The 26,584-nt window shown below is 39.5% G+C and overlaps 1 protein-coding gene across 1 annotated transcript in view; it reads right to left on the reverse strand.

Moving 5' to 3' along the window:
- The window catches only part of anos1b (anosmin 1b), a 157,252-nt gene that overhangs the window by 121,346 nt on the left and 9,322 nt on the right, over positions 1-26,584 (reverse strand). The window contains exon 2 of the mRNA XM_063044838.1: positions 3,546-3,593. Coding sequence (XP_062900908.1) covers positions 3,546-3,593 — 48 coding nt within the window. The remainder of the gene's footprint in view (positions 1-3,545; positions 3,594-26,584) is intronic.

Raw genomic sequence — 26,584 nt, forward strand, 5'->3', positions numbered from 1 at the left:
GACACCCGGGAGGCAACAAACGATGTGGGTGTCCTTCTCATGTCCACAAAATCTCCTATCTGCTCCCCTGACTATAGAGTCTCCAATGAAGACAGCTCGCCTCTTCTCCGTCCTACCCTTCTGCACCACAGGGTCAGACTCAGTGCCAGAGGCCCTGCCACCATGGCCCGCACCTGGTCATCGTCCCTGCCAACAGTATCCAGGATGGTAAACTTATTATTCAGGGGAATGGCTACAGGGGTGCTCTGCACTACCTGTCTACTTACCTGCACTTTCTCCCCTCTGACTGTCACCCAACAACCTGCTTCCGGCAGCCTAGGTGCCACTGCCTCCCTATACCTCTCAACTATGACTACCTCATTCTCCCTAATGAGTCGAAGGTCATCTAGCTGCTGCTCCAGGTTCTTTACACAGTCTTCCAGATCGCCCAGCCGTATGCACTTCTGGCAGATGTGACTCTGCAGGAGAGGGGAGTTCCCCCAAGACTGCCACATCTCACATGAGAGGCACATCACTGTCTCAGAAGGGATAGTAAAGACTAACCGTGAACAAGCTCGTCCTCTGCCTCTTCTCGTCGACACCTCTCGAGTCAAAGCCTCAAAGCTCCACTCCTTCACTGGCCCACTCACTCACTGGCCACTTTTATAAATGTAAAAATTATATTAAATATTAAGTTATTTTCTAATTATTGCAGGAAAATATTTAACTAATATTGCATAGCACAAGATGTGGTACAATAGACTGTTTTAGTCTGGGCCTCAGCTTAGTTGTTGCTTTTGCTCTAGAAATCTATTTGTTCGTAGTGGATACGAAGTAATTGAAAAGAGCAAAAAAAAATTATAGAACAGTGAGCTAGCAGAATCAATATAAAGTTTATGATAATACATTTTCAGAAGGAGAACCAAGAATTGGTTTATACTGAATGTTTAATGGATTGGTGTTCAAGGCTGCAAATGAACAAAGAAATCTGAAGCTTCAAATATAGAATTCCCAATATCATAAGTAACAGGCAGGAGGAGCAATTAAAGTAAGGTCATAAGCTGTTTGTCTCCTATAAACCAGGTGAGTAAATCAATCGCTGCTAATTAAAAACATTTGATATAAAATCTACATATTGAATTGGCGACAGCTAAAACTTACCAACATCATTTGGGGAAAAAATATGCTAAATGTTTCCAGCCCATATATGACTTCATAAGCAGAAATAATGGGTTTTGACTTAGTTCCATTAATACAATTAGGTACCACAGAAGCTTCAAAACATGGGCCTCCATATCTCCCTCTGCACTGGATCTTTGACTTCCTTATCAGGAGACCACAGTCACTGCAGATCAACAATAATAGCTCTTCCTTGACAATCAACAAGGCACACCTCAAGCCCAGTGCTCTATCTCGACACTCATAACCGTGTGGCTCAGCACAGTTCAAATGCCATCTATAAACTTGATGATGGCATGACTGGTATTGGCAGAATCTCAGAAGGTGACAAGGAGGTGTACAGGAGTGAGATTTATTGAATGGTTGAGTGGTGTTGCAACAACAATCTTGTGCTTAATGTCAGCAATGTCAAAGAACTGATTGTGGACTTCAGCAGCAGGAAATCAAGAGAACATGCACCAGTCCTTATTCAGGGGTTGGTGGTGAAGAAGGCGAATGCAATGCTGGCATTCATTTCTAGAGGAATAGAGTATAGGAGCAGGGAGTTGGGGCTCTATAAGGCACTGGTAGGACCTCACTCGGAGTACTGTGTGCAGTTTTGGGCTCCTTATTTAAGAAGGAATGTGATGACGTTGGAGAGGGTTCAGAGAAGATTCACTAGAATGATTCTGGGAATGAGAGGGTTAACATATGAGGAACGTTTGTCCGCTCTTGGACTGTACTCCTTGGAGTTTAGGAGAATGAGGGAGGACCTCATAGAAACATTTCCGATGTTGAAAGGCATGGACAGAGTGGATGTAGCAAAGTTGTTTCCCATGGTGGGGGAGTCTAGTATGAGAGGAGATGACTTAAGGATTGAAGGGTGCCCATTTAGAACAGAGATGCGAAGACATTTTTTAGCCAGAGGGTGGTGAATCTGTGGAATTTGTTGCCACGGACGGCAGTGGATGTCAAGTCATTGGGTGTATTTAAGGCAGAGATTGATAGGTATCTGAGTAGCCAGGGCACCAAAAGTTATGGTGAGAAGGCGGGGGAGTGGGACTAAATAGGAGAATGGATCAGCTCATGATAAAATGGCGGAGCAGACTCGATGGGCCGAATGGCCGACTTCTGCTCCTTTGTCTTATGGGTCAGCGGTGGAAAGAGCGAGCAGCTTCAAGTTCCTGGGTGTCAGCATCTCAGATGATCTATTCTTGGCCCAACAAAGTGATACACACACAAAAAAGGTATATCAGCAGCTCTACTTCATTAGGAGTTGGAGGAGATTGTGTATGTCACAAAAGATTCTTGCAAATTTCTACAGATGTTTCCCATCACAGACTGGTACGGAGGCTCTAATATGCAAGACTGCAAGAGGCTGCTGAGGGCTGTAGCCTCAGCCACCTCCATCTTAGGCACAAAATCCTCCCCCATCAAAGACATATTTAAGAGGAAGTGCCTCAAGAATGCAGTATCCATCATTAAAGACCTTCAACATCTGGGACATGCCCTCTTTACATTACTACCATTTGGGAAGAAGTACAGGATCATGAAGACCCCCTATTAATCTTTTAGAAACAGCTTCTTTCTCCCTGCTATCAGATGTCCAATAGTCCCGGTTACTGATACCCACACCTCATAACTGAGTAAAATAAATTTGCCATTGTAGGTGGAGGCTGACATTGATGTGGCTCTGTCAACTTGTTTAATGATTTGCTATTGGCCCCTGCACTTTAAACTGTGACAATATTGTAACTAAATGCCTTTTCAGAGACTCAGCCCACTTAAATCCAAAACAAATTACTAGCCTTTCAAAAATATCAGTGGATTAATGGCCTTTCTCTAGATGTCAATACAGTTGGAGAATATGTAGTTTGTGTCTTCTTACTTAAGAAGTGATTTTCCACTATTGAAGGCACTCCAGAAGATTGACTAAGCAACCTGTAAATAGTAACTGCACACAGAAATTGGAATGCCCCAACTTCACAGTTTAACAAAACCAATTGAAATAATGATTAGGTCACAATATGATAAATCACTTCCAGGTGTGTGGATGTTCCGCACACTGTGATGAGTGAGACTGGGTTGCAGTCTGTAAATTTGAAGCAAAGGATATGCTTAAATATAAAACATATAAAATAATTTCTTTTGTCTAGATTCCTTCTGTTCCACTACCAGTTTCCCATCATTTTATCTTCAAGTAATCCATCTGATTCCATCAGTCAATTTTAACAAACCTGTTATTCTGCATGAAAGCAGACCACTGACAGACAGATACTATGTTAAAAAGAATTAACAGACCTAACATTTTTAAAAGCACACATCAAACAGATATATTTAATGTAAAGTTGCAGACTGGGATGTGGTATAGTCGAGCTCATTACAACGAAAACGCTAGCAGTACTCACCTGGGTGCACCTCCTGTGGCCCTCGCACCAAGTTAGAATCTCATCATTCTGCAAAACAAAATCAATTCATCAATTTTCTAATACACTCCTGAAAAATTAATAATGCAATCTGATGAAACAGCTAGAATTTAAAAAATATTCAATAATATTAAAAATTTTACTCTTTGCCTCAAATACACTCTTAGTTATGATTACATATATGCAAATACTGAAATACACCTTGGAACTTTTTAATAGAGTGAAAAGCACTACACTGCTTGATCATAAAACGGTTTATGAAATCTTCCCTGCCAAATCCGTTGGAACTCTTTGAGAACATAACCGGAAAGGATAAACAAAGTGGATGCTGTTTACTTGAATTTTCAGAAGGCCTTAGACAAGGTACCACACATAAGGTTGCTAAACAAGAGCCCATGGTATGACAGCATGGACAGAAGATTAACCTACTGGGAATGCATGGGCCTTAAACACAAGGGATTCTGGACTGATGAAGGCTCTTAGCCCAAAAAGTCAACTCTTTATTCCTCTCCATCGATGCTGCCAGGCCTGATGAGTTCCTGCAGCATTTTGTGTTATAAAAGGGGGCCTTTACTGATTGGCTACCAGTGACTAAATGTTCCACAGGGATCAGTGTTGGATCCACTAATTTTCATGTTATATGTTAATAATCTGGAGAATGGAATTCATGGCTTTGTAGCCAAGTTTATTGATGATACATGATATGCGGAGGGGCAGGTAATGTTGAGGAAACTGGGAATCTGCAGAAAAAATTGGACAGATTAATGGGCAAAAAAAAAGTCAGATGAAACACAGAAAAGGAAAGTGTATGGTCATGCACTTTAGTAGAAGGAATAAAGACATAAGCTATTTTCTAAACATGCAGCAAATTCAGCAAAAAGGATTGGGAGTTCTAGTGCAGGATTCCCTAATGGTTAACTTGTAGGTTGAGTCGATAGTATGGAAGGCAAGTGCAATGTTAGTATTGCTTTCAAGATGACTAGAATATAAAAACAAGATGTAATGCTGAGACTTTATAAAGTATTGGTCAGACCACCTATGCAGTATGATGAGCAGTTTTGAGGGCTATATCTAAGAAAGGATGTGCTTGCATTGGAAAGAGTCCAATGGAGGTTTACAAGAATGATCTTGGGAATGAAAGGTTTAATGTTTGAGTAGTGTTTGATAGCTTTGGACTTGTGCTCACTGAAGCCTAGAAGAAAGGGGGGATGGGAGGAATCCTACCAAATATTGAAAAGCCTAGATAGAGTGAATACAGAAAGGATGTTTCTGATAGTTGGAGAGTCTAGGAACAGAGGACACAGCCTCAGAATACATGGATTTCCTTTTAGAATAGAGATCAGGAGGAATTTCTTTAGCCAGAGGTGGTGAATCTGTGCAAGTTATTGCCACATATGGCAGTGGAGGCCAAGTCATTGGAGATTAGTAGGTTCTTGATTAGTAAGGGCATCAAAGGTTACTGGGTCTCCGAAGGTAAAAGATTAGGGTTGAGAGGGAAAATAAATCAGCCATGATTGAATGGTGGAGCAGGCTTGATGGTGGTGCATGTGATTCCTAATCTAACCATCAAAGTCAACTGCATTTAGCTTGTGATCTTCTTGTTTCCAAATCAGAAACTCTATCCCTATGAAACCATCATTACCCTTCACTGGATGTAAAGTAATTTGAGCCTATTAGAAGCTACAAGCAAACTACATAACTTCCTCAAGTAATATCTTCAGATTTTATTTGTATTGATATTTAAATATCCTGTTACTTCACACAAGGTTGTGTGCTTAGCCCCCTGCTCTACTTCTGATTGTGTGGATAAACACAGCTCCAATGTCATATTCAAGCTTGCTGATGACAACACTGTTGTAGGCCAAATCAAAGCTGGAGACAAATCAGCATATAGGAAGGAGATTGAAAATCTTGCTGAGTGTGGTGCCACAACAACAACCTCTTACTTAATGTCAGCAAGACCAGGGAGCTGATTATTGACTTCAGGAGTAGGAAACCAGAGGTTCATGAGCCAGTCCTCATTGGAGGATCAGTTTGGAGAGAGTCAGAAACTTTAAATTCCTACATGTTATTATTTCAGAGTGCTTGATTTGGGCACAGTATCCAAGTGCATTTACGAAGAAAGCATTGTAGCGTCTCTACTTCCTTAAGAGTTTGTGAAGATTCTGCGTGACATCTAAAACTCTGACAAACTTTGAAAGATGTGTGGTGGAGAGTATATTGACTGGCTGCATCACAGCCTGGTATGGAAACAACAACACCATTTAACAGAAAGTCCTGCAAAAAACAGGTAAAGCCCTTGCCACCATTAAGCACATCTACATGGAATGTTGTGGCAGGAAAGCAGCATCCATCATCAGGGACACCCACCACACAGGCCATGACCTCTTCTCACTGCTGCCATCAGGAATAAAGTACAGGATCTCAGGATTCACACTACCAGGTTCAGGAACAGTTATTACCCCTTATCCATCAAACTCTTGAACCAAAGGGGTAATTTCACTTAATTTCACTTGTTCCATCACTGAAATGTTCCCACAACCTATGGACTCACTTTCAAGGTCTCCGCATCTCATGTTTTCAATGCTAATTGCTTAGTTATTATTATTATTGTTGTTATTTCTTTCTTTTTGTATTGTCTTTTGCACAATGGTTGTACACCTCTTTGGTGTAGTCTTACATTAATTTGATTGTGGTTATTGGATTTATTGAGTAAAGCTGCAAGAAAATGAATCACAGTTGTACACCGTGACATATACGTACTTAAAAGTACTTTGAACTTCGAGTTGAAGCTAATAATGAGCTCAAAATATGCTATTCATAACTGATGCAGAGATCTTTGATTACTATGGTAACTTGAGATTAGAAGTATGGTGACATAAATGAAAACAATGCAGAGTAGATTCCAGTTAATTGGGCTTTTGTGGCAGCCACATATTAAAGATGACTCTTCAAGAACAAAAACGAATCCAGAAAATAGCTGGAATTCCCTTTGTTTATTTGGGACACCATGCCACTTAATTGGGACAGGATACTGTTGCCGAATAGTTGTATGCACTTGTGTGGCCATTAGACACTACACTGTACTTAGAGCGAACAGTTTTTCAATCACGTCAGTTTCGTGTGGTATTCAAAAAGCAGCGATTTTTTTCACTGATAGTTGGCAAGAAATATGCAGTAAGATCACTCAGAACTGTTTTCCTCACTGCGGGTTCAAGCGTCCAGAGGTTTGGTAATATCAAAAGTGTCTGGGAGTGAAAATGGAACAATCTGACTACTTCAACAAGTTAGAAACAATTAAGAATTTCAAGGTATCGACAAACATCTTGAATGTTGCAATGAAAATGAAAATTTGGAAGATCAAATCACCAAAAGTATTGCATGAAGCCAATCCATTATATACATTAGGTGTCTGTGCTTATTTTGTTCATTTACAGTCAATCAAAAGAACACAGCAGAATATACTGGGTTAGGGTTAGGGTTATTGGTATTGTTCTAATTTGTCACTTAAATACATAATTTGCTACTCAGTTGAACGGTAATTTGTATTTTTATATCTTTTTAACTATTTCCATGAAACTTTGGCTAATTGGGCCAAAATGTAGGGATCCCAATAGGTCCCAATTAACCAGAATCCACTGTATGTAACATAAGTTTAGCACAAGAATTGAAAGATGGCAACCTGCAATCCACCTCTCAGATGATTTTCCAAATGCACACAGTTACTTACATCTACCGTAATACTATAATTCTACTATTCTGGTAACAGAATTTGTTAGCATTTTGCTGGTGATTTGACATACTTTATTTTAAAGGAGTGAAATACAAAATCTTCAAAATAGTTGGCTGTAATGTAATAAGTATCACATCCAGGACTGAAGAGCTGAGGACTGCTGAAGCTTTCAGACCACAGAGCATTGGACGTAGTCCACAGCCATGAAGGAGGAATCCCCAGAGATGAACAATGATTGTGAAATGAGTCCCTCAGTCAGAGCATTGACAGTTTTTCTCCTGTATTTAATCCTTTTGATCTGCTAATTAAGGCAAGCCTACCAAAGTACTACTGATGTTTCCACTTGAAACCTTGATTGCTTAAAGTACTGGTACCACTTAGTAAGTTAGTATTTTGCATATGTGACACAGTTTTAAGGTGACCAGGCTTTAAAAAAGTATGATTATTCAGGTCTAGGCTATTAAAGGTCATGCATCGATGTTATTAAGATGATGAGGCCAATTTCCGAACAAATCACCCAATTTCTAGTCGTAGCAGGGTGGCCAGTTTAGGAATAAGGTGACAAGCTATTCCTAGTGCTCTTCAGCATCTGCAGTCAACTCCAGAATGTTGTCTTTAAAATGACTGCAAATGCTGATTACATTTTTCATTCTTTGATGACAGAGAATTAAGACTTGGCTTGTTATGCTCATTGGGCAATCCTCTCATGTGAAAGCAATTTACTGAATCTTCACTGTGCACCCTCAAAGAGCTGATAATCATTGATTCTGATTTATGGAGAATACTCTTTCAGGACACTGGGAACACCACCTACTCCTCAAGATAGAAAAAAATGAGTTTGTAACTCCGATGACATCGTGGCTTTTTATTAAATGTTGTTCACAGATTGCAGGCATAAATTAAGAGGCTGTTCTCACACCCCCATCCAGGTAGAATAATATGCTGATAATTCAGCTTGTTAGGATTTTACAAGACACTACTGTTGTTACCAAAGAAAAACAAATTTAGAAATAGGGCAAATTGCAAGAAAATTGGCTTTATCACCTTGACCACATCAATGCGTAGTGTACAATGCCAATAATTCCGTATTATCATTTTTCTTTAGTCGGCCTAAAGTTATGTCATAAATAAAACATATAAACTTATCTTGAGCATGGAGAGGTAGATTTAAACACAGGCAACAAGAGTGAAAGTACCTGTCTGATGTTAGAAAGGTAGATAATAAATATTGATGAAGAAACAAATAGACAACACACGCATTCCTGAAAACGGCCATCCTTGTGGAAAAAAAAACATATTGATCCTTCCAGAGTAGATAGTGCAGTGGGATTTGAAAAAGGGGATGAGAGAATAGATTTGTATCATTGAAACTAAAAATTTAAAGGGAAATCATAACTTCATTGCAGAAATATTTTACGGCAATTTGTATCAAATTCATATTATTTCTTATTTCTGTCCTAAGTACTGTAATTTTTCTGCAGAGCAGAAATCCTATATTAATTGAACATGAGCAATTACAGAAACAAAAACACAAACATTTCCTTGAGGAAAAGATCAAAAAGTCAGTCTTCAAAGACACAATTTAATAATCAGTCATTTTGTAGGTCATCAGACAACCACTTATACTAATCTTATTTTCTTCTCACATTCCCACCAACTTCCCCCAGATTTTACCATTCACCTATAGTTGTGGCAATTTACAGTGGCCAATTAACTGACTAATGTGCATGCAAGACCATAAGAAACAGGAGCAGAATTTGGCCATTAGCTCCATTGAGTCTGCTCCATCATCCCATCATGGCTAATTTAATATTCCTTTCAACCCCGTTTTCCTACCTTTTCTGTGCAATGTTTGATGCTCTTATTAATTAAGAACCTATCAACCTCTACTTCAAATATACCCAATGACTTGGCCTTCATAGCAATGAATTCTACAGATCCACCACCTACAGATTCCAGCTAAAGAATTTTCCTCCTCACCTCTGTTCTAAAAGGATGTGCCTCTATTCTGAAGCTGTGCCCTCTGGTCCTAAACTCACCCAATATAGGAAACATCCTCTCTGCATCCACTCTATATAGGCCTTTCAATATTCGATAAGTTTGAATGAGATCCTCCCTCTTTCCTCTAAGCTCCAGTGAATACAGGCCAAAAGCCATCAAACACTCTGCATATGTTAAACCTTTCATTGCTGGGAACCTCCTCTGGATCCTCTCCAATGCCAGTGTTCACGATACTCCAAGTGTGCTCTGACCAATGCCTTATAAAGCCTCAGCATGACATCTTTCCTTGTTCCAGTCCTTTCAAAATGAACGCTAACATTGCATTTGCCTTCCTTACCACCAACTCAACATGCAAGTTAACCTTTAGTGAATCTTGCACAGGGACTCCCAAGTCCTTTTGCACCTCTGATTTCTGATTTTTTACTCCATTTAGAAAATAGACTATGCATTTATTCCTTCTACCAAAGTGTACTACCACATATTTGCCTACACTGCGTTCCACCTGCCAATTCTTTGCCCATTTTCCCAATCTGTCCAAGTCCTTCTGCAGACTCTCTGCTTCCTCAAAACTAGCTGCCCCAGTATTTATCTTTGTACTGTCTACAATCTTGGCCACAAAACCATCAATTTTGTCAGCTATCATTGACATATAACGTGAAAAGAAGTAGTCTCAGCATCGACTATCATTAATCAGCGGCAGCCAACCAGAAAAAGCCCACTTTATTTGCAATATTTGCCTTCTGACAGTTAGTCAGTCTTCTATCTATGCTAGTATCTTTCCTGTAATATCAAGGGCTCTTGTTTCCAGCCTCATAGATGGGACCTTTGGGATCTGGAGAAGAAATCGGAGAACCCCAAAGAATCCCATAATCAGAGACGGAATGTGCAAACTCCAAACAAAGAGCATCAGGTGTCCAGCAGGAGCTGCAAGACACTGTGCTACACCCAAATACTGCTGGACCTGGTTACTTACTTACACCCTGTTATAACGATTGAATGATCTGTTATTACAGATCTTAAGATCATCAAATATAGGAGCAGAATTAGGCCATTTGGCCCACTGAGACTGCTCTGCCATTTCATCATGGCTGATCCAATTTTCCTCTCAGCCCCAATCTCCTGCCTTCTCCCCATATTCTTTCATTCCCTAACTAATCAAGAATCTATCAACCCCCTACCTTAAATATACTGTACATAAAGATTAGGCCTGTGGCAAAGTATTTCACAGATTCACCACTCTCTGGCTAAAGAAATTCCTCCTAATCTCCGTTCTAGAAGGACACCCTTCTATTTTGAGGCTGTGTTCTCTGGTGGTCTTAGACTCTCCCACCATAGAAAACATCCTCTCCACATCCATTCTATCAAGGCCTTTTGCCATTTGTTAAGGTTCAATGAGGCCACCCCTCATTCTTCTGAATTCTAGTGAACACAGGCCAGGAACCATCAGACACTCTCCATATGACAAGCCATTCAATCCTGGAATCATATTTGTGAACCTCTTTTGAACCCTCTCCAGTTTCAGCACATCCTTTCTAAGATAAGGAGCCCAAAACTGCTCATAATACTCCAAGTGAGACCTCACCAGTGCTTTATAAAGTTTCAACATTACATCCTTGCTTTTATATTTTAGTCCTCTTGAAATGAATGCTAACATTGTATTTGCCTTCCTCATCACAGCCTCAAATTAACCTTTAGGGAATCCTGCACAAGGACTCCCAAGCCCCTATGTGCCTCAGTTATTTTTTGTATTTTCTCTCCATTTAGAAAATAATCAATCCTTGAACTTCTTCTACCAAAGTGGCCCCTGCCATTTCAAAGAGATCTTCTGAACAAAGTTCAAAGTAAATTTATTATTGAAGTACATATATGTCACGTATGCAACCCAGAGATTCATTTTCCTGTGGGCATACTCAGCAAATCTATAGAATAGTAACTACAATACAATCAATGAAAGATCAACCAGAGTGCAGAAGACAACAAATTGTGCAAATGCAAATATAAATAAATAGCAATAAATAACAAGAACTTAAGATAATGAAATAAAAAGTTCTTAAAATCATTAGTTGTGGAACATTTCAATGATGGGGCAAGTGAATGTAGTTATCCCCATTTATTCAACAGCCTGATGGTTGATATGTAGAAACTGTTTTTGAATCTGGTGGTGTAAGTCCTGAGGCTCTTGTATCTTCTACCTGATAACAGCAGTGAGAAGAGAGCATGACCAAGTTGGTGGGCATCTCTGATGATGGGTGCTGCTTTCCTATGACAGTGTTTCAAGTACAAATGTTTGTAGATGTATTCAATGGTTGTGAGGGGTTTACCAGGATGTATTGAGCTGAATCCACTAAATTTTGTAGGATTTTACCTTCAAATGCAATGGTATATCCATTCCAGGCTGTGATGCAGCCACAGCCTGGTATGGAGACTAGATAGAAGCATTTAAGCTGTTCTAATGCTGACATAGGACATTTAATTCTAAGCAAATTTCCTTCCCTTCCTACCTCCTCTTGCTATTTGCAAACTGTATTCTGATATTCGGATTGGACATATCTCAATCTCAACACTGTTTAGTTAACTGCCATCTCTCCATGTTTTCCTTATCTCAAAATTATTATTTTGTCAATCACAATCCCCACCCACTTTTCAGTTACATTTCCATTACATACACTAACTTGTATTGAGAAGTGCACTAGATTCCAATGGTACTGTGACAGAGAATTAGATATGAGCAGATTTCCTCTGTTTATCCCTGTGGGCTATGTTTTCCCTTGTCCCTACTCCAAACCTCCCACCACCTAGATAAACCACACACTGTCAATCCAATTTCATCACCTATGTTTAGCCAACTCACAGAATTGGAAGACTGGAGATCAATAAATCTCATGATATACCTGATCATGTTATCACTTGATATTTATACGTGTATTTCACACCTGTAGTTCAGCAAATTGCAAGGAATGATGACTTCAAATACTATTTTACATACTGCCATAAGTTTTCCTGTACTCTAGTTTAAAAATCTGTGATTTTGTGTGCTTCTGGTTTTAAAACATATGTGCTAAATGGTCCATGATTTATTTGAAATTAAATATAAAAGGCAGACAATATTCTACTAAAATGTTTTTTTTACTTAAAGTTACATTTAAAATGTAAGAAGATTAGTCTAATTACAGTTTCTAACTACTGTGGGAAAGGGTAAAACTTAACAGAATCCTATGCACCACTAACTGCTTTAATCACAGGAAATACTCCAAAGGATTAAATAATTCCCACTGTCACTGCACCAGCTTTAAATTCTAAAGCTCCAAAAGAAGTAACCATATGGGATACGAAGTTTGAAATTGTTGCTTCATCTAATAATGAAATCATAAATATCTAAAGAAAGCTTCAGCTAGAAAGTACAGGAGTCAATTTAAATTGAACAGGGGAAGCTTTTCCAATGTCATAATTAACACATTGCACCTTTGCAATAGCAGAGGTCGAATTTCTCCATGTGCCCTCTCTTCCTCAGCTAATTTTGACATTATCTTATCAAGAATCAGACTGCAATCACTGAAGGGGCTCAGACTCCATCAATTAAAGGAGAGAGATCTAATACACATTTGCCACCAGGCTTGCAAACTGTGCCCAACCCAAGTTAACCTTTTCAGTAACAGAAGAGATTCTGCAGAATAATATACTCAAAATGCTGGAGGAACTCAGCAAGTCTGGCAGCATCTATAGAGAAGAATATAGAGTTGATATTTCGGGCCTAGACCCTTCATACAATTTTGATAAAGGGTCTCAGTCCAAAACATCGACTCTTTATACCCCTCCAAAGATGCTGACTGACCCCCTGAGTTCCTCCAGCATTTTGTATGTTACTTAACATTTTCAGGATAAGGATCACAGGGGACGTATGTGAAAAACTACTTAGGATTTGACAAACAGCGTTTATTTTTATAAACAAAGTTAGACTTCAGGCAGTAGGAATAAAATTAATGCGACTTAGCAACTCAAAGGTAGCATACGTCATGAAACAACAGCACTTAGAGAAACAAGGACAATGCTTGACTTCCTCCTGGGAAATGAGGCTAGGGAAGTTGCTGAAATGGAAGTGGGGAAGCAGTTTCAAATAAGTTATAGAAGTTTTAAAATAAGTTATGAAAAATGATACACATGGAAAATGATTTATGAAAATGAGCACAGCTCCACATATAAGTTCTAAGGCAATTTTGATGACAGTAGACAGGGACTTCCAAAGATTAATGGGAGGGCTGTTAATGGGAGGCAGATAAAGGGACATCTAGTAAGTGGTAAGCTTTTAAAGCTGAGAGATGGAGAGTTCAGTGCCTGCATGTAGCTGTTGGAGTGAACAGCAAGGCTGCCAACATTAGGGAACCCTGACTGATGAAGATATGGTTAGTTTAAAGGAGGAGGCAAATATCAGGTAAAGGCAGCTGGGATTAAGCAAATCCCTTGAGGAGTACAAAGTATGTAGGAGTATACTTAAAAAGGAAATGAAGAGCTCAAGAAGGAGATATGAGATATCCTTGGCAGCTAAAATAAAGGAGAATCATAAAAGATTCTACAAGTATGTTACAAACAAAAGAGAAAATGTTCCCAAAAGAATCAATGTGATAGTTCACATATGGAACCACAGGAGGTGAGTAAGGTTGTCCCCACAAGCTTCAAGATCGCCATCATCATGCCAGTACCAAAGCATTCCACTGCCATGGGCCTAAATGACTTCCGCCCAGTTGCACTCACCCCTATCATTGCAAAGTGCTTTGAGAGACTGGTTCTATCACATCTGAAATCCTGTCTGCCCACTACACTGGACCCCCATCAATTTGCCTATCGCACCAACAGAGGACGCCATCTCCACGGCACTTCACTCTGCCCTGACCCACCTGGACAGCCCCAACTCTTACGTCAGAATGCTGTTCATTGACTTTAGTTTGGCATTCAATACTGTGATCCCCTCCAAGTCGATTGCCAAACATCACCAGCTTGGTATCATCTCATCCCCCTGCAAATGGACCTTGGACTTTCTGACTAACAGACCCCAATCCATTAAGTTAGACAACCCTTCCTCCTCCACTTTCACCCTGAACACCGGCATGCCTCAAGGCTGTGTGCTGAGCCCTCTTCTGTACTCCCTTTACACCTATGACTGCGTTCCTGTACATGGTTCTAACTCCATAATCAAGTTTGTAGACGACACCACTGTGGTTGGCTTGATCAGAGGGGATGACGAGACGGCCTGAAGGGACAAGGTCCAGCACCTGGCCGCGTGGTGTGCCAACAACAACCTGGCCCTTAACACCCAGAAGACCAAGGAGATTATTGTGGACTTCAGGCATGCTAGGAGCCACACTCACGTCCCCATCTACATCAACGGAGCTGTAGTGGAGCGTGTATCAAACTTCAAATTCCTTGGTGTCCACATTTCCGAGGATCTCACCTGGTCCCTGAACTCCTCCATCCTGATCAAAAAGGCGCAACAGCACCTTTATTTCCTGCGGAGCATCAAGAAAGCTCACCTCTGTCCCAGGATACTGACGGACTTCTACCGCTGTACGATTGAGAGCATACTCACCAACTGCATCTCAGTGTGGTATGGCAATTGTCCCATATTGGACTGCAAAGCACTCCAGCATGTGGTGAAAACTGCCCAGCGGATTATCGGCACCCAATTGCCCACCATTGAGAACATCTACCATAAACACTGCCTGGGCAGGGCGAAAAGCATTATCAAGGATGCATCTCACCCTAACCATTGACTTTTTACCCTCCTTCAACCGGGTAGGTGCTACAGGAGCCTCCGCTCCCGCACCAGCAGGCACAGGAAGAGCTTCTTCCCTGAGGCTATGACCATGCTGAACCTCACATCACAGCGCTAAGCAGTATTGCACCCATATTGTACTGTTTCAGTACTTTTATATTTGCGTGCTGTAGCACTTAATTTTTATTCGCAGTTATTTTGTAAATAACACTATTCATTGCATTTCTGGTTAGATGCTAACTGCATTTCATTGGCTTTGTATCTGTACTCGGCACAATGACAATAAAGTTGAATCCAATCTAATCTAATCTAGATGCAAAGTAGGTCATGGAAGAGAACAGTTAAACCATGAAACCTATCAATATAATTTCAGTCATGTGGACTGCACTGGGTGTGTCAGCACTACTGCAATGCACTTTGAGAGGGTAAATAATTTAATTCAAGGAAACTGGGTCTGTTTAGACAGGTTTTTAGTAAACATAGTTCAGAATCTTGCTAACAGTTCATTGAGAAGTGCTAATGCTCTGAGATTAAATCCAGCCTTTTCAATTGGAATTATAAGGAAAATATATTCTGTATTTTCAATCTCAAGATGAAAGTATTAAATAACATGCATATTATGTTAGGAACTTTCAATTGCAGTAACTAATATTCGAAGTAGAAGGCATTTTGTATAACCAGAAGTCTAAGCACTGAGTCCAAGGTTATGGGAGGAACACTCAGACTTACTAAATACTCCTCCTGCAATATGTGGGAAATCAGGAAGAATTCTAATACCCCTGACAATCTTGTGTTCAGGAAATGTGCACAGCTACAGTTTCTGAGTGACCACACTGCGTACAGGGTAGCATTTCAACTCAAAACATCAACAATTCGTTTCTTCCCACAGACACTGCTCAACCCGCTGATTCCAACATCTGCAGTCTCTTGTGTCTCCATGACCACACTACACACTATCTCAACACCACTTCTCAATTTCGACAGCACCCACCCCCACCCCATCATAACCCTGACACATCTGCAAATAACAGCTTGTGACCCCTATCCTGAAAGTCTAACTGAACACCTGAATTGTTGAATCATTCCAAAGACTTCCTGGTATTATTCCCCTTCCTTGAATAATTCTCTGCTGGAATATTCCCTGTCCCCCACCCCATATTCCCAATACTTTCAAGATCCAGAATCTGTTTTCTACTATTCAGCTGCAAGAAAGAAGGTTTTCGAGCATATTAAAAGTTCAAGGCTTACTCTATTGTGCAATGCACTTTGGATCTCATGTGCAATAGAGTACTACATTGGAAAATCTTTATATAAGTCATGCAGTGGCCTGCTCTACATTGCATAGTTTGCATGTCTTTTCTGGCACAACAAGGTTTCTAAGTCATGTTTCTGCAAATTCCAGATAGGATTTCATGCTAAACTTCATATAGATCCTTACAAATGACCTACCTACAGTAAAGTGCAGATCTGACCAAGTGAATAGAACGGATCTGCATGCCATACCAATAATTTGAATGGGCATGACTAAAGAAGATGTAACTGTACTAAAGTAAATTAACATTTAAGCTAATTTTTGTAAGCTCATATAGAAAGATTGCACATAATAACAGTTTAAAAATGTCGCCATTGTCAAAGTTAGATAATAAATTTATCTTGTTGACCTTCCAAATATTTTAAAGTAATCCTTTGAAATATATCAAATAACTGTACCAGCCACAAAAAGGGGTTTGTTCAGTTAAATCATTAAGATTCTCTTCACATGATTCATCCTGACTGTGAAAGATATGGGGAGACCTCCTGTGACCTTTCTCTCTCATTACTACACATTTTAATTATTGTATATCAATGTCTTTCTGATGGAGTGTACTTCTGGAGAAATGTTTTTCTGATAATTTTGACAAAGGAAATTATATTATTCATCAGTCCACACAGGAATTTATGATATAATTCACCTATTACAACTCCACACATGAAGATCAAGTTTCATTAGCATTAGTTTTCTTGTAAGAGTCATATTTCTACCCTTGAAATGGATACTATAAGAGTGGAACATGATTGATTAAATAGATGAATTGGATTCCATGTGTACAATACCAGATAAATAGGTGTTCTTTGCCCTCCTGCTGCAACAGTGCCCTGTGGATCTATTGCAGCTCAAGATGTTCATTTATCAGGACAGTGAGGTTCAAATGGTAGCGTGACGTTCAAAACATATGCTGCAGTCAAGTGACAGCAACTTTATTACATTGATTTACTGTAGCCTTTTATATAGGGACATGTTACAAAATCATGTGAATTTCCTGTATGATAAGAGAAAGCATTAAAATCTGTATTTGGTCAAGAAATTTTTGTATTGAGATGTACGGTACTGTGCAAAAGTCTTAGGTACACACATTGGCATTCAAAAGTTTAGGCACACCTGGTCAAAATTTCTGTTACTGTGAATAGCTAAGCGAGTAAAAGATGAACTGATTTCTAAAAGGCATAAAGTTAAAGATGACTCTTTTCTTTGATACTTTAAGCAAGAAAACTATTTTTTTCCCATCTTTTACAGTTTCAAAATAACAAAGAAGGAAAAGGGCCCAAAGCAAAAGTTTGGGCACCCTGCATGGCAGTACTTAGTAACACCCCCTTTGGCAAGTATCACAGCTTGTAAAAGCTTTTTGTAGCCAGCTAAGAGTCTTTCAATTCTTGTTTGAGGAATCTTCACCCATTCTTCCTTGCAAAAGGCTTCTAGTTCTGTGAGATTCTTGGGCTGTCTTGCACACACTGCTCTTCTGAGGTCTATCCACAGATTCTCGATGATGATTAGGTCAGGGGACTGTGAGGGCCACGGCAAAACCTTCAGCTTGCGCCTCTTGAGGTAGTCTATTGTGGATTTTGAGGTGTGTTTAGGATCATTCTCCTGTTGTAGAAGCCATCCTCTTTTCATCTTCGGCTTTTTTACAGACGGTGTGATGTGTGCTTCCAGAATTTGCCGGTATTTAATTGAATTCATTCTTCCCTCTACCAGTAAATGTTCCCCGTGCCACTGGCTGCAACACAAGCCCAAAGCATAATCGATCCACTCTCAGGCTTGTTTAGACGTTCCTTTGAACCTTTTGAATAGAATTTTTTGTAACTGGCAAAGACATTAACATCCTTACTAAATGCAGCAATCAGAATGGTAAATGAAGCTTCATTTGAACCAGCAGTTGTAAAAGTTCACCTATCTTCCTTGCTTTGATTTTCTGCAATTCGACTAATGCCCAGGATCTCAAATGTTTTCCTTTTGGTTAAGAATCTCTCATGTGTAAAAGAACTGCTTAAGAATAATTAGAGCTATGTACATTTTTATGGTTAATTATGTTATTACATTGCACATTTTTATTGTTAATTATGTTTTGCATTGCGAAGATTTAGCTTTCAAATAGGTCTCACTGAATTTAAATTTGTGGAAAATTTATGGATATATCTAATCTATGTAAATTTAACAGAGTGGAGGTGATATCACACATTCGATGTAGTGTTACAGTTTCTCTCATCACAAAATATCTTTACTTCTTTCTACAGCCATTAGACTAATAAATTCACATCTGTACGTTGCGCCAGAGTTATAACATCCGGTGCTGCTGGCAGATCATCAACTCGGTGAAAGACGCTCTTTGGTCGGCCCGAAACTTGATGATCTACCAGCACATGGAGATGTCCGTGGGAGAATGCTGCCAACTGGCACATTCTCGGCTGCAGGAGTACGTGCTGAGGGACACACTGAAACTCGGTGCAGCCACCGCAAGGGCCCAGTGGGGAAGGATCACGGTGTAGGTTTCTTCACCCGCGGAAGTGGGAGGGGTCGGGTGGCGGGGAGTAAACCCCTCAACAATGATGTGGTAAGGTGAACAACTGGAGTGCCACGTGGGTGGCCATAAGTATGGATATGTACTGACTATAATGGAAACGTATGTAAAGGATGGAAAGTTATTGAATGGTTTATTGTATATAATTTTATTTTTGAATAAAGTATATTTTGAAATTAAAAAAATATAACACAGAGATTTTTACTCCCTCACTTTGTGGGATGGATGTAAGATTTAAATAAATTCAATTCAATTTAAATAGTTTCTTTAATAGAATGAAATTCCCCATGATACTTAACATGTAACATATTAAAATCTGACACCGTCCAAGATATACTGGATGAGATGATGTAAAAATTGGTAAAAGTTAAGAATTTAAGATGTGTCTTAATGGTGAAGAAGTAGAGAAGTAATGATATATAAAAAGGGAATTCTTGAACTTAATGTCTTGTTTGTTGGTATAATGAGATTATTTCTCACACAGAATGGGTGGAGTGAGGGGATTCAGGGTACAAAATCACGATAGTCATTTCTAAACTCTGTACTAACAGCCACATCAAATATTTATCAGTTGGCTGCTAACTACGTTGGATGACACTATTGGGGAAAATGGAGACAGAATAAAAATGATACTTAATAAAATAAGATACAAGTTTTTAGAAAAATAATGTAATTTTAGACCAAATACAGTACTGTGCAAAAGTTTTATGCATACATATATAGCTATGTTGCCTAACAGTTTTGCACAGTACTGTAATAATTCTATCTATATACTGTACTGCTGTAGTGAAAGGGACTGAGAAGCACCAGAGAGACATTCTGTAATGATCAATAAACCAATTTTTTTTGAATGAAATTACCTTGCCTGATGTCTCAGAGCTGGGAGTGTCTGTTACTGTGCCACCCCTGCCCCTGGCACTCTTTCTTTGCCACCTGTCCCACACTCCTCCCACGGTGCTCCACCCTCACCATTCTGAACATCCTCTGCTGCTGTCAGATTTACAAACTTGCTCTCCACTCCACATTGACAAATACAGTACTGTGCAAAAGTCTTAGGCTTCCCTAGTGAAATATATGTGCCTAAGATTTTTGCACCGTATTGTATTTCAACCAGAATTTACAAAGTTATAATTGGCAGCAGAAATATATGTAGAAGTATTTTATTTTCTAAAGCAATAAACAGTAATCCCAGCAGTTTTAATTTGATAATGCTGGAATGGTACTGAGAAATTCATGGTCATTTATCTAAGATTATATTTTACAATACTGTAGTCATTAAAAATATTAACATAGCACAACTTCTCAATTAAGTCAGCAACACTTCATAGACTATGCGTTCTACTCTTCACAGCATTGCAATCACAGCAGCTGGTAAAGAATTGGACAGAGATTTTACAACACAACATCTGTTATGCTAATTAACATTGAAATTACACTACCTTTGCCTACAGTAAAATTCACTATCTTATTATCTTGGAAGGAAAATATACAATAAATAATCAAATTTAGCTGTAAACAATAAAATGGAACTAAAATGTCTGAGTACCTGAATTAGATAATACAGTTAGTAGGAGTTTTCACCTCACAATCTATATCATTATGGCTTTGCACCTTATTGTTTGCATGCATTATACTTTCTCAGTAACTGTAACATGTTATTCAGCACTCTCAATGTTTTCCCTTGTACTACCTCAAGCTGGGTTATAATGATCTTTACAGATGCCAAGCAAAACAATGGTAGGCAGAGGGGGTGGCGTGGCTTTATTGGTAAGAAATGATATCAAATCATTAGAAAGAGGTGACATAGGATCGGAAGGTGCAGAATCTTTATGGGTTGATCTAAGAAATCACAGGGGTAAAAGGGCCCTGATGGCAGTTATATACAGGCCTCCAAACAGCTGCAGTGATGTGGACTACAAATTACAACAGGAAATAGAAAAGGCTTGTCGGAAGGGCAGTGTTATGATAATTGTGGGGGATTTTAACATGCGAGTGGATTGGGAAAATCAGGTCGGCACTGGATCTCAAGAGCGAGAATTTGTAGAATGTCTGCGAGCTGGCTTTTTAGAACAGCTTGTTGTTGAGCCCACTAGGGGATCGGCTGTACTGGATTGGGTATTGTGTAATGAACCAGAGGTGATTAGAGAGATTGAGGTGAAGGAACCCTTAGGAGGCAGTGATCATAACATGATTGAATTCACTGTGAAATTTGAAAAAGAGAAGCCAAAATCCGATGTGTCGGTATTTCAGTGGAGTAAAGGAAATTACAGTGCCATGACAGAGGAACTGGCCAAAGTTGACTGGAAATGGACACTAGCAGGAAGGATGGCAGAGCAGCAGTGGCTGGAGTTTATGTGAGAAGCGAGGAAGGTGCAAGACAGATATATTCCAAAAAAGAAGAAATTTTCGAATGGAAAAAGGATGCAACTGTGGCTGACAAGAGAAGTCAAAGCCAAAGTTAAAGCAAAGGAGAGGGCATACAAGGAAGCAAAAAATTAGTGGGAAGACAGAGGATTGGGAAGTTTTTAAAAGCTTACAAAAGGAAACTAAGAAGGTCATTAAGAGGGAAAAGATGAACTATGAAAGGAAGCTAGCAAATAATATCAAAGAGGATACTAAAAGCTTTTTCAAGTATATAAAGCATAAAAGACAGGTGAGAGTAGATATAGGACCGATAGAAAATGATGCTGGAGAAATTGTTATGGGAGATAAGGAGATGGCGGAGGAACTGAACAAGTATTTTGCATCAGTCTTCACTGAGGAAGACATCTGCAGTATACTGGACACTCAAGGGTGTCAGGGGAGAGAAGTGTACACAGCCACAATTACGACAGAGAAAGTACTCTGGAAGCTGTATAATCTAAGGGTAGATAAATCTCCCAGACCAGATGGAATACACCCTCGTGTTCTGGAGGAAGTAGCTGTGGAGATTGTGGAGGCATTAGCAATGAAATTTCAAAAGTTGATAGATTCTGGCATGGTTCTGGAAGACTGGAAGATTGCAAATGTCACTCTGCTATTTAAGAAGGGGGCAAGGAAGCAAAAAAGAAATTATAGACCTGTTAGCTTGATGTCGGTGGTTGGGAAGTTGTTGGAGTCGATTGTCAAGGATGAGGTTACAGAGTACCTGGAGGCATATGACAAGATAGGCAGAACTCAGCATGGTTTCCTTAAAGGAAAATCATGCCTGACAAACCTATTACAATTTTTTGAGGAAATTACAAGTAGGCAAGGGAGATGCAGAGGATGTTGTATATTTGGATTTTCAGAAGGCCTTTGACAAGGTGCCACACATGATGCTGCTTAACAAGATAAGAGCCCATGGAATTACGGGAAAGTTACATACATGGATACGGCGTTGGCTGATTGGCAGGAAACAGAGAATGTGAATAAAGGGATCCTATTCTGGTTGGCTGCCAGTTACCAGTGGTGTTCCACAGGGGTCCGTGTTGGGGCCGCTTCTTTTTACGTCGTACATCAACGATTTGGATTATGGAATAGATGGCTTTGTGGCTAAGTTTGCTGATGATACGAAGATAGGTGGAGGGGCCGGTAGTGCTGAGGAAACAGAGTGCCTGTAGAGAGACTTGGATAGATTGGAAGAATGGCAAAGAAGTGGCAAATGAAATACAATGTTGGAAAGTGTATAGTTATACACTTTGGCAGAAGAAATAAACAGGGAGACTGTTACTTAAATGGGGAGAGAATTCATAGTTCAGAGATGTAACGGGACTTGGGAGTCCTCGTGCGGGATACCCTTAACGTCAACCTCCAGGTTGAGTTGGTGGTGAAGAAGCTGAATGCAATGTTGGCATTCATTTCTAGTGGAATAGAGTATAGGAGCAGGGATGTGATGTTGAGGCTCTATAAGGCGCTGGTAAGACCTCACTTGGAGTACTGTGGGCAGTTTTGGGCTCCTTATTTAAGAAAGGGTGTGCTGATGTTCGAGAGGGTACAGAGAAGATTCACTAAAATGATTCCAGGAATGAGAGGGTTAACATATGAGGACAGTTTGTCTGCTCTTGGACTGTATTCCTTGGAGTTTCGAAGAATGAGGGGAGACCTCATAGAAACATTTCGAACGTTGAAAGACATGGACAGAGTGGATGTGGCAAAGTTGTTTCCCATGATGGGGGAATCTAGTACGAGAGGGCATGACTTAAGGATTGAAGGGTGCCCATTCAGAACAGAAATGCAAAGAAATTTTTTTTGGCCAGAGGGTGGTGAATCTATGGAATTTGTTGCCACGGGCGGCAGTGGAGGCCAAGTCATTGGGTGTATTTAAGGCAGAGATTGATAGGTATCTGAGTAGCCAGGGTATCAAAGGTTATGGTGAGAAGGCGGGGGAGTGGGACTAAATAGGAAGATGGATCAGCTCATGATAAAATGGCGAGCAGACTCGATGGGCCGAATGGCCGATTTCTGATCCTTTGTCTTATGGTCTTAACTATACATTAGTACATGTGAAGCTAAACCAATTCAATTGATCCTTTTAAATAATGGTAATTTTAAAATGTGTCAAACTTGTTGAAAAGTGTCAGCAGTTCTGGCAATTCTCAATTTCAATACAAGCACATTTGGAATTCTCACACAAATGCAGAATTCCCAAATATTTTGGTCACTATATGCTGGGATTCTAGAGTCTAGCACCCTCGCCACAATTCAAGGTAGAAGGGCATGTATTTGGTTAACTTACACTTTTCAAACTAATTTAGTCAAATTACTTAAGTTGTGGAGATGTCTAAGTGGGAGTTAGTTAAGTATGTAATTTAAAAGGCATTTTCTCAAGGCTGAATTCCAGTACTATATTGTGACCTGCTCTGGCACTGTGTACGTATACTTGACTGACTGAAAGTTTCGGAAAACGCATTTGATGCCAATCCCCAGTGTTCATTTCCTGGCCCCTCCATGTTAGATGGATGGAGGACCCTGAAAGAACAACTGTAGTCTTTATAGCCCTCCACAATCTGATTTCTAAGTGTATTCTTCTGGAAGAAACAAGAAACAAAGCTGATATCTTATGTATGCTTTTAATTAACAACATGTACTCTGGGGATAAATTCAAGTTTGAATTACACCTATGTATAGCATTGGAATTGATGGAATTTTAGTTAGAATACATAGGACATAATGTACCTCCTGTTCTTCCAGATCCTTGTTCCCTGTTACAGGATAGTAAAGTTTATTGATTCATTCATTTCAACAGGGTCCATAAGTTATAAAAGGATTTTCACTACTTTTCTCAAGTTATACCCATACATTCTACCTGCCCCTTAAATAACTGATAACTTAAATACAAGGGAACCCTCTGGTACTTCGTTTTCATGGGTCACTTGTTTTTCATTATAAAGTTAACTCAATAATTAAGGATGAGTTAGAAAAACATCATATATGGAACTGTTCACACACAAGGCTTGACTCTGTCATGTAAAAATTATTACACTTGGCACTATCAATCCAATCACTGCATCATGTGAAATTATTACACCTGTTTTCTTGAAGGACAGAAATATCTTTTTTTTAGAAAGAACCACTTAGTTCTGCATAAAACAATGCAAAATATCAAGTTACAGAAAAAGTGCAATTTCAAAAGTTCCTTGGGAAAGTACACAAGGGTCAAAAAAGTAGCCCTACATACAGCACTTCCAATATTAAACAATTATGCATTCAGCATTGACACAGAGTCTAACGCATCCAAACCAATATCTGGAGCCTTGAGCTAATCATTCACAAAATACCCAGTTCACAGGGTTAAGAAAAGTGAGACACACAGGTATGTATTGTAACTAAATGGTTGTTATTGGAGTGAGCTGTCTCTCTAAATAGTTTTTTGATTTGCCTAATAATTGAGATTAAACAAACAGAACTTGCGAAACTCAAAAAAGAGCTGCTGGGGAATCATGTTTTCAGTTGTCTTATTTTACATTTTTGACTTTTTTCTTTAATTCTCCTTTCAGAGACAAATTTCTTCCAAAATGCATTGGTTGTTCCACTGAATGGGTATATACTCCTAACTGTATCAAAGACTGTGATAGTGCAGTGACAGTACCTATAAAAATTTCAAACCATAGCCACCCCTATCAATTTTTTCAAACTGCATTGATAATTATTCTGCTATTGTTATTTGAACCATCTCTGAATGCAGTATTTGTGCCTTTATTTATTCTGTTACCAACCTCTTTGCCTTCCCTCACTGTCATATTTAAAGCTGTATCTTTCCTGCGTCTCACAAAACGTCCATTAGCTATAGGAGCAGAATTAGACCATTTGGATCATTGAGTCTGCTCTGCCATTTCATCACGGCTGATCCAATTTTCCTCTCAGCCCCAAACTCCTGCCTTCTCCCCGTAACCCTTCACACCATGACCAATCAAGAATCAATTAACTTCTGCCTTAAATATACATAAAGACTTAGCCTCCACAGCTGCCTGTGGCAAAGAATTTCACAGACTCACCACTCTCTGGCTAAAGAAATTCCTCCTCATCTCTATTCTAGAAGGACACCCTTCTATTTTTAAGGCTGTGCCCTCTGGTGGTCTTAGACTCTCCCACCATACGAAACCTCCTCTCCACATCTATTCTATCAAGGCCTTTCACCATTCATTAAATTTGAATTAGGTCACCCCTATTCTTCTGAATTCTAGTGAACACAGGCCCAGAGCCATCAGACACTCTTCATATGACAAGCCATTCAATCCTGGAATCATATTTGTGAACCTCTTTTGAACCCTCTCCAGTTTCAGCACATCCTTTCTCAGATAAGATGCCTAAACCTGCTCACAATACGTCAAGTGAGGCCTCACAGGTGCTTTATAAAGTTTCAACATTACATCCTTGCTTTTATATTCTAGTTCTCTTGAAATGAATGCTAAAATTGCTTTTGCCTTCCCCACCACATACTCAACCTGCAAATTAACCTTCAGGGAATCCTGCACAAGGACTCCCAAGTACTTTGCATCTCAATTTTTTTTTGTATTTTCTCTCCATTTAGAAAATAGTCAACCCTTTCATTTCTTCTACCACAGTACACGACCATACACTTTTGACACAGTAATCCATCTGCCATTTCTTTGCCCATTCTCCTAATTTAAGTCCTTCTGTAGTCTCTCTACTTCATCAAAACTACCTGTCCCTCTAGTTATCTTCATATTGGCTGCAAACTTTGCAACAAAGCCATCAATTCCATCATCCAAATCATTGACATATAACGTAAAAAGAATCGGTCCCACTCAGACCACCGTGGAACACCACTAGTCACAGGCAGCCAGTCAGAAAAGGCTCCCTTTATTCCCACTCTTTGCCTCCTGCCAATCAGCCACTGCTTTATCCATGCTAGAATTTTTCTTGTAATACCATGGGCTTGTAGTTTGTTAAGCAGCTTCATGTATGGCACCCTGTCAATGGCCTTCTGAAAATCCAAGTACAGAACATCAACCGATTCTCCTTTGGCTATCTTGCATATTACTTCTTCAAAGAATTCTAACATATTTATCCGGCAAGATTTTCCATTGAGGAAACTATGCTGATTGCGCCCTATGTTATCATATGCCTCAAAGTACCCTAAGACCTCATTCTTAACAATTCACTCCAATATTGAGGCCAGACTAACTGGCCTATGGTTTCCTTTCTTCTGCCTCTCTCCTTCTTGAAGAGTGGAGTGATATTTGCAATTTTCCAGTCTTCT

This window comes from Mobula hypostoma, chromosome 4, assembly GCF_963921235.1.
Source record: "Mobula hypostoma chromosome 4, sMobHyp1.1, whole genome shotgun sequence".
In the NCBI taxonomy this organism is placed as follows: Eukaryota; Metazoa; Chordata; class Chondrichthyes; order Myliobatiformes; family Myliobatidae; genus Mobula; species Mobula hypostoma.